Here is a 9,570-nt window from a genome sequence, read left to right as displayed (position 1 = left end):
GGACAGTTTATCAGAACGGACAGAGACACAAGACAGAGACCCTGAAGTCCGTCTGACAGTCAGTTAAACAGTGAAGTAGTGAAGACGAGCTTCTAAAAGCATCGACAGAGTCATCAGGACTCTGTGAAGCATGAACGTCCGCACAGGGTTTCATGTGCTGAAGCTTGTAGATATATATCGACAGATGGGGAAGCTTGAAATAGACGTGGACGCTGTGTGAGACACGAGAGACGACACAAAGCAAACGGAGAGAAGAAGAGAGCGAAGAGGACGAGGAGTCTATTCTGTGGAGACGCAAAAGCCCCGCCCCCTTTTTCAGTTGATCACCACATGACCCTTATTTCGGATAAATATGTATCATAGTCAATGAGGAGAGATAAGTTAGTTATTTGATCCTGTTTGAATTGGGCCATAAATTACACACATCTGGATCTGAAAAGTGAAGCCAATGTGGAAGTGTCTTAAAGCTGCATTCTCTCTGCTGTCCACCAGGGGGCGACTCCTCTGGTTGTATAGAAGTCTATGAGAAAATGACTCTACTTCTCTCTTGATTTATTCCCTCAGTAAACATTGTAAACATGAGTTTATGGTCTCAATCTCTAGTTTCAAGTCTTCTTCAATACAGCATGATGTTCATTTAGTAAATGATGCTCCATTTAGAGTCAAACAGACCATAAAGCAGGGGATGCTTTAGGGCGGGCTCATGTGTAATTCGTGGCCCGATTCAAGCAGGATCAAATCTCTCAACGTTGGCCACCGTTCATATGTTTTTCTCAATAAGTCTCCATGGTGGTCCACCTGAAGGGGCGGGACTTAACCTCTTTATCTCATAATCCCACAGAGAATACCAATTTTCTACTTCCCCCATTCCATCTTTCTATCTCAGAGGACTTACTTGACTCTGGGTGGACCGAGGATCTCTTCCCTGGATCTTTCTGGAGCTGAATGCCTTTTACAGAGAAGATGGATGCGGCTGAAAAACAACAATATGGTTGTTTGAGACAGTTTGTTTTGTTCACTCCTCGTGTGTGTTCGGTCTGTCGGCCTGCGTTCGTACTCACTGTCGGCCAGCGTCTGAACCTGCTCCCCGAAACATTTGAAGTACGCGTGAGTGAGAGCTTCTTCAGCCGAGACTCGCTTCTTGGCCTCAAACTGCGTGGAGACAAAGAGGAGAGGAGAGATGTGAAGACGGGATTGTAAGTTTTTTAATCCAGCGTGTTAGGAGAACGTTAAAAGTGTTCATGGTCATGAGAAATGTTCATCACCTGTAGAAGCACTGAGAGCAGGTCGTGTCCGTCGTTGTCTATCCTGAGAGACAGAGAGCAAGAGGAGAAGGTGAGTAGAGAGAAGGAACTTCTTATAGAGTCGTTTGGTTATATTTGTTTCTTTGAATAAACTACACACACACAACTACACACCTGGGCGCGTGGTTGACCAGCGGCTCTGCGCGATATCGGGGGAAATTGTACGTCTTAAACTCTTCACTGGTGGTGATGCCGGGCCAAGACTCTTCTGTGGGAGTACCTGATGAACACAGAGAGGATCGGTCAACAAACACACACACACAATCATGAATGTTACTCCAGCAGAGCTCGTCTGGATTCTACGGGTGTCGTCTCACCGAGGATGCGGAATATGAGGTGAAGCTCGTCCTCCACAGTCGATCCGGGGAAGAGAGGTCTGCCGGTGATCATTTCATAAAAGATGCAGCCAACTCCCCTGGAAGAAAGAAACAGAAAACAGTGAACAAAAGACAGACGAACAAAAAGACGATTGGATTTTTTCCATTGGATAATTGCAGAAAATAATCTCTGTTGCAAACAAACGTTTATGATACTAATGGTGCGTTGAACGAATGAAGCTAATGCACGACAATCTGTGTCACTCGTGTATTTGTGCAAGTTGAAATATTAAAACTTGATTCTCTGGTGTTGCAAAAGCCTCTCAGCGTTGATATTCTCCTCATGTGTTGAATCAGAAATAGTGTAAAAAAAACAACCACCCAGAGCTCTGAGATACAACCTCATGTTTGTACAAAGACCGGAGGAAACTCTGGGTATAAATGTACGTCCATAAACCACAGTATGTCTATGGTATAAAATAAACTGCTGACTCATTTCCTGGTTATCGAGCCGTATCGTGCGTCTGCTCACCACATGTCGATGGGGGTGGAGTACTCGGTGGAGCCCAGCAGGACGTCCGGCGGTCGGTACCATAATGTCACCACCTCGTTGGAGTACGTCTTCGTAGGAACAGACTTGGCTCGAGCCAAACCTTCATTCAAACACAGAAAATTACATTAATTCATGTAAATATTACTTTTTTATTTTTTTGGAGGTTGTATCAGAACTCATCATGACACAATGAAGACTTAAGAACAGAGAATCATTTCACAGGGTTTGTGCAACATGTTTGGATCATCACCTATGGAGGGCAGCGTTGAGTCACTGTGCTTCCTGTCAGTTTCACACTGCAGAAGTTTAACCCCAAACATGATCCTGTCTTTTTGTGTCAACTCTCTTTGAGTTGAGTTGAGTTCAGTATGACGCATGTGTTCATCACTGTTTTGATTCTAACTGAGAACATTTTGTAATTCGATATACTTTTGAAGAAAGATAAGAGGAGAAGTCAAACCAACACAGGACGCGTGAGGACAATACGAGTCTGGTTAGTTCAGTGTTTTATGTGTTTTTTACCGAAGTCTGCCAGTTTGAGCTCTCCCTTCTCGTTGATGAGCAGGTTCTGGGGCTTCAGGTCTCTGTGGAGAACCTTCCTTTTGTGGCAGTACGCCAGACCTCGCAACAGCTGGAACAAGAAGATCTGGAGAGGAGAGGGCATCTGTGTGACTTATTGTTACATACGGGTCATCATTAAACATTTAAAAACATAAACAAGTCTGTGGTATATTTACACACAGTGATAAAATAAAAATGATGATCACTGAGAAGTCGAGCAGCCTGCAGATATTTAGTTATTTAGTTAAAGAGTAAAGCACTGAATAATTCTTTATAACAATGTTTGGGTGACAGAGAATTGTCTTTAGTGCTCGGAGGATGTTTCACTTTGACCCACCTTCACATTGTGAACGCTCATGATGCTCCCACAGTCATCCATGTACTGCTTCAGGTCTTTCTCCTGAGGGAGGACAAGGACAAAGAAAGAAAGTAAGACAGAAAGAAAGAAAGACAGACAGGAAGACAAAAATAGAGAAAGAAAGACAAATAGACAGACATGAAGAAAGACATAAATACAGACAAACGGACAGAAAGACAGAAATAGAGAAAGAAAGAGAGGAAGACAGAGACAGACAAAAAAGACAGACAGACAGAAAGGAAGAAAGACATAAAGACCGACAGATGGATAGATAGAAAGGAAGATAGAAAGACAGAAATAGAGAAAGAATAAAAGAAAGATAGGAAGAGAGGAAGATGGAGATTTAAAAAAGAGACAGACAGACAGACAGAAAGATATGAAGAAAGAGAGACAGAATATTAATAATTAATAATATTTAGATTATAATAAGCTCTCTAGAGACACACACACACACACACACACACACACACACACACACACACACACACACACACACACACACACACACACACACACACACACACACACACACACACACAGAGACTCTCACCAGGTACTCGAACACCAGAGTGAGGCACTTGTCCGTGTGGATGATGTCGTGCAGGGTGACGATGTTGGCGTGCTTCAGGTCTTTCAGTAGGGACACTGGGAGAAGGGGGACACGTCAGACACGGATCAGGGTTCTCTAATGTTCTAACAAAGACTACAGAACCCGACAGAACAGACCACGAGGTCTCATCAGATCCGTACCTTCTCTGATGGCGGTGCAGGGCGCCCCCTCCTCGTGCTCCAGCCGGATCTCTTTCAGAGCCACCAGGTTGTCCGTTAACTTGCTCCGCCCCTTAAACACCGTCGCATACGTCCCCTACGGAAACAGGAAGTGTGTGAATGCACCGTTAACATAAAGGAAACTGAGCGTTGGAGGAGTTTGTGTCTGATTTTCCCTCCATGGATCTCACCTCTCCTAGTTTGTCCAGTTTGATGTAGGTCTCAAGTTTCCCAAAGCCGATTTCAGACTAGAGAGGAGACAGAGAGAGGACGTTATGAATGCTGTCAGTGTGTGACATCACTCAGTGTGTGACATCACTCAGTGTGTGACATCACTCAGACAGTTTGGTTTTATTGTGGCTGCAGAATGGATGTAGACCAGATGAGACCAGTCCACCAGTCTGAGCTCTAAAGCCAGATCCTGCAGGCTGTTAGTTCAGATTCCGGTCCCGTTACTGTTGACATCTGGCCGACAACTAGAGGGGTCTGAGTCACCCGGCCTGTTCCGAGTATGTGTGTGTGTGTGTGTGTGTGTGTGTGTGTGTGTGTGTGTGTGTGTGTGTGTGTGTGTGTGTGTGTGTGCTAAAGCACTAGCATTAGCATTAGCATTAGCAGTAGCGGCATGTTACTGAGCATCTCTGCTACAGTGATAGACTTGATGTCCTTTAATTAAACATTTCACTTAAATAAAGAAAAACTGGTAAAAAAAATAAAATAAGTAATACTACATAACACTTGTAATGTTGTGTTAATGTTATTGTGTAATTTTGTTTTAAAATGCTTTGGCAACATTGTTTTTTTATTCTTTCATCCAATTCAATGTGGATTTATATAAACACTTTCTTATACAAATCCACATTGAATTGAATTGAATTGGGAAAAAAGAGAGACAGGAAAAAAGAATGAAATAAATAAGAAAGAAACCAAGACGGACAAAAAGAAAGACAAATTAAGAAAGAAAGACAGAAAAAAGAAATGAAATTTAATTGTAATACCGACCAGATATTATTATTATATAACAGTCATGTTATTTTTATGTTACGTTAATATTTATGTAAATATTATTGTGCTTTTGGCAACGTTGTTTTTTTATTACTTTTATGCCAATAAAGCCACTTTGAATTAAAAATTAAAAGAAAGAGACAGACAGACAGAAAGGAAGTCAGAAAGAAAAAAGACAGAAAAAATAAATGCAAAGTCATTGTTATACTGAACAGATATTAATATTATATAACATTCATCTCCCTTTGTCTCTGTAACGCTACAAAGTGATGTCACTGTCCGCTGCACATGTACAAATATGTCTCCTTATCCAGACAACCCGTTTCATTGTAAACCTTTCTATGGAGATCTGTATGCTGGATTCAGGATATAAAGGTCTATCTGCATAATGTATGTGTCTCCCGGGTTTGGAGGTCATGAATTATAGATGGATGCAGCTACGTCACGCTGTGGCACCCACACGCCTCCGTCACTTATTAGTCTCTCTGTCAGGGATGATTCAGCCATGTTTTCTTTCCCACCATGACGTTGATGTGAATGCCAGGCCGATGCTCGTCTGCGTGCATCGAAGTGTGCGTATGAGGGGGGGGGGGGGGGGGGGGTCTCCAGTGACCAAGTTAGCTGATGAAGCATGTGATCTCTTTAAAGTCATGCCTATGAGCCATCATCAGAACGAGCTCGGACACACAAGATGACACACTTACACACTGAAACAAGTGTGTGTGGGTATGCAAACATTTACATTTGCATATAATAGCAGGTATAATGTAATTTATATTAAGAATAAAAATCTTGTGTTGTATCTGGTCATTTTTAATGCTTGGAATGATGATGATGCTTGGAAAAATCTGATAAAAGAAAACAAGCATTGATTTTGTGCACTACGGTTTTGAAGCTTTGAGTTCAGTAATTTGGCCATCAAAATCTTGTTGTTTTCTTTATGTTGCCATTCTGGTTTTATTGACCGTCTCCATCTTAGTTTCTGACTGTCTCCAACTTGGTTTTCGGCTGTCGCCATTCTTTTCTTTTAAGCCGTCGTCATCATGGGTTTTGGCTGAATCCATGTTGTTTTTTTGCAACCAAAAGTGACACGAGAAGGTGGAGCTAAGTTTTTATCAAGAGTCATTTTCTCATAGACTTCTATACAACCAGAGGAGTCGCCCCCTGATGGACAGGAGAGAGAATGCAGCTTTAAGACACTGCAGCATTGACTTCACCTGGCAGAACCAAAGGTTACCTCCTGTGGTAAATGTGTGTGTGTGTGTGTGTGTGTGTGTGTGTGTGTGTGTGTGTGTGTGTGTGTGTGTGTGTGTGTGTGTGTGTGTGTGTGTGTGTGTGTGTGTACTTATAGTATGAGCAGGGGCATGCACTGTATGTAAATGACTGTAAGCAAGAGCATTTTTGTGATGAGACATGCAGCATATGCTCAAATGTAAACACACTCAACCCCCCCCTGACACACACACACACACAGTGACACACACTGACACACAGTGACACAAACACACAGTGACACACACACACACAAACACACACTGTTTCCATCTCTGTTTGTGACAGGAGCTGTCAGGAGCTTCTGCTGAGCCGGGCTGCTCTCTTGACAGGGGAGTCGGTCTCATGAGCAAAACACACATTCATTGAATACTGAACACACACACACACACACACACACACACACACACACACACACACACACACACACACACACACACACACACACACACACACACACACACACACACACACACACACACACACACACACACACCACCACGTTATCCATCCACCCCACTCCAGAAAATAAATCTGTTGCCTCTCTCCTTGTTGAAGTGTCTCTAAAACAAAGGAGGAAGCAGGCAACTGCACTCTCCGTCTATTTACGTCTTTTTGTGTATATGTGTGTGTGTGTTTGTGTGTGTGTGTGTGTGTGTGTGTGTGTGTGTGTGTGTCTGTGTGTGTGTGTGTCTGTGCCTTCGATGGCAGCGGGTTCATTTCATTCCCAACGCTCCAGTGAGCTTACTCAGCAGAACTAGGTCAGAACAAGTTTTTTTGTGACAAAATTAAAGCCACATAAAACCAAAGAAAATGTGTGTTTGGTCTGTCAGCCTGTAAAAGATAGACGGACAGCAGATGTGAGACATGTTAGAGGGGAGATGTGTGTGTGTGTGTGTGTGTGTGTGTGTGTGTGTGTGTGTGCGCAGCTCTGATGTGGGTTGAGAAGAAAGTCCATTACCTCGACCACATTTCATTTTTAAACAAGGTTTCTCCTTGTGCCGCCTGTAAAGGCTTGATGGAGGAGGGAGTGAGAGAGAGAGGATAAAGAGTATTGAGATGGAGATGGAAAATGACAGCCTTCTGCTAAGAAAAGAGGTGGAGGGAAAGGGGAGGAGGAATAAAGAGCCCTTTCATTAACATGATGTAGCCAGGGCTTCAATAAATCATCCAATAAACATGTTGCACTGTGTCATCTTGGTCATGTTAACCTGTCGATGGCAGCAGATGAGGTAAAGGATCACATATACGCGATTTTCTTTCCTTTGACGATATTAAGGCAATTTTAACTATCCACAATTTTCTTTTTTTTTTTACAAAAAAATAAAAAAGAAGAAGAATCTCTAGAATCTGAGCCCTACTGTGCACTTCGGGTAGGGATGGGTCTCTGCAGATACAGACACTGCCTCACATTTGTAGTGATTGCGACAAAAAAAAAAGATGGAGACGGCAAAAAACGAAGATTGTGAAGACCTCGATCCAAGATGGGAACTGACAAAAAACCAAGACGACAAAAAAAAAACAAGACCGCAGCCCAAAAACTAAAATTGCGAAAGAAAAAAACTAAGATGGGGACCAATAAAACCAAGATGGCGCCAACCCCAAACCAAGATGGAGACCGCCACAAAACCAAGATGGCAATGGCCAAAATACCAAACTCTTAGCTTCAAAACAGCAGTCCACAAAACAATTGGTGCACTTCTCATATATAGTCTTCGTGTAGCTCTGACAACTTGACGGAGTAGCAGAGGGGGGCGGGGCTTAGCAAAGGGTCAATGGGATATTCGGTTTCACATCAATAAAGTTAAACATAAATCACCGAAGGGTTGAATGGGTTAGAATAAAGTGAGCGTGCATAACACGGCTAAGTGTTGTAGTTTGAGATAAAATTACATCTCAGTCCTCAGCACCATGGAACACTGAAGCTCATTGGGCCGCTGTGAATAATTGATTATCGACGGGCAGCGGCCATGAGAGGAAACTGATACCAACCAAGTTCACTTGCATTACATTGGAAGCGATTCAAAAGATCAAAGTACACGGGTTCAAATGTGAGCGCCTGTGAGAAGGACACCCGACCCCATGGTCTATGTTACGGTAACAAACGACAGACCAAGACGCCATGACATCAGAGTGCTCAGAGACATGCTGTCGTGGTTTGACCTGCACTCATTCGGATGAAGTGTGACGGAAGAAGCACACGGCGATAAGACCATTTTGAAACTTCTTGTTAGTTTTGATGTCAGCTGCTCAAACTGCTCAAAGAGGCAGAGGTAAACTTTTTGAAGAACACATAACGGCTGTGACATTAACCCCAAAGCTGCAGCTCAGAGAATGTCAAGAGCAGGCCTGAAACAAAAGCATTTTTCTGCAAGCATGCACTCAATAAAGTTACCAGATTAGCATCTCTGATCAAAACAATCTAGCTGTGCTGTAGCTCCATGCAGGCTCAGCAAGGTGACCTACAACTCCACTACACATGCTTCTTTTCAACATCTTCCCACTCTTTTAAAGTCCTGCCTTGTCCTTTATTCCCTTTAAAATTCTCCCATCATCCCTCCCTCACGCTCTCTGGTTAACTTCAAGGTGTCCCGGTGTATAATCCTCGTCAGGAGAGAAGCTGCAGCAGATGAGTCTGACACTGCCTGCTGAATTATTGATCGATCTTTTACATCACCTGCACACATCAACCCTGAAGATGCACAGCCACACACAAGCACAAGTGGACCCAAGCATGTGGGACAATGTCCTCAAACACCTCGAAAGTCGACCCCCTTCTTCTCATCCACCTTTACACCACAAACGTATCTTCAAAGATCTGTTTCCTTTCATCTCTGCGAGACTCCAGCAGAAAAGCTGCGTCATTAAATCGCTTCGAGCCGAGAGCCAGAGGGCAGAGAGCCGGCCCTGTTTAATAATTACAGTCAAAATGGTCGATGGAGTGCAAATCCTTAATGCTTTCCCATAGTATACCGGAGCTTCTGGTAATCAGGTTTGAAGCTAAATGTATCAGTAAGGCAGAACAAAGAGAGCATGTAGGACTGAGATGTAGGATGAAACGGGGAGCGGTTCAATCGTGCTTTATTTAAAAAGTGCACCGAAACAAAATAATGTGGAATAAAGTTTGACCAAAATAAAACCAAGTGAGCACTTCAGCATATTCATGAATGTATCTGCCTATTCATACTCATCCATCCCACCCCCTCAGATTCATACCCATAATGCACTTGGCCTGGATACATAATACATAATTATTCATAATTCATCCCCCTACTGAGCCATTGTAAGCTCTATAGCATGACTCATTACAAAAGAGTTTGGATGAGTCCATGTTTGTAGACGAGCTAATGGACTCAAACATTGTAGTCGTGCACAATGACGATGGAAGTTCATATTACTTTTGTTTCCAAACAAAAGCAGCAGCAGAGGAGCAGC

At 43.0% G+C, this 9,570-nt stretch overlaps 1 protein-coding gene across 1 annotated transcript in view; it reads right to left on the bottom strand.

Moving 5' to 3' along the window:
* The window catches only part of LOC129099410 (cyclin-dependent kinase 17-like), a 47,963-nt gene that overhangs the window by 7,232 nt on the left and 31,161 nt on the right, over positions 1-9,570 (bottom strand). Inside the window, exons 5-15 of the mRNA XM_054608641.1 lie at positions 4,053-4,109; positions 3,844-3,958; positions 3,644-3,738; positions 3,073-3,135; positions 2,697-2,820; positions 2,154-2,274; positions 1,622-1,719; positions 1,419-1,524; positions 1,266-1,308; positions 1,062-1,152; positions 896-973 (exon numbers count right to left, since the gene is read on the bottom strand). Coding sequence (XP_054464616.1) covers positions 896-973; positions 1,062-1,152; positions 1,266-1,308; positions 1,419-1,524; positions 1,622-1,719; positions 2,154-2,274; positions 2,697-2,820; positions 3,073-3,135; positions 3,644-3,738; positions 3,844-3,958; positions 4,053-4,109 — 991 coding nt within the window. The remainder of the gene's footprint in view (positions 1-895; positions 974-1,061; positions 1,153-1,265; positions 1,309-1,418; positions 1,525-1,621; positions 1,720-2,153; positions 2,275-2,696; positions 2,821-3,072; positions 3,136-3,643; positions 3,739-3,843; positions 3,959-4,052; positions 4,110-9,570) is intronic.

Source organism: Anoplopoma fimbria, chromosome 12 (genome assembly GCF_027596085.1).
Source record: "Anoplopoma fimbria isolate UVic2021 breed Golden Eagle Sablefish chromosome 12, Afim_UVic_2022, whole genome shotgun sequence".
NCBI lineage: Eukaryota > Metazoa > Chordata > Actinopteri > Perciformes > Anoplopomatidae > Anoplopoma > Anoplopoma fimbria.
This window is presented reverse-complemented; position numbering and strand designations above follow the sequence as displayed.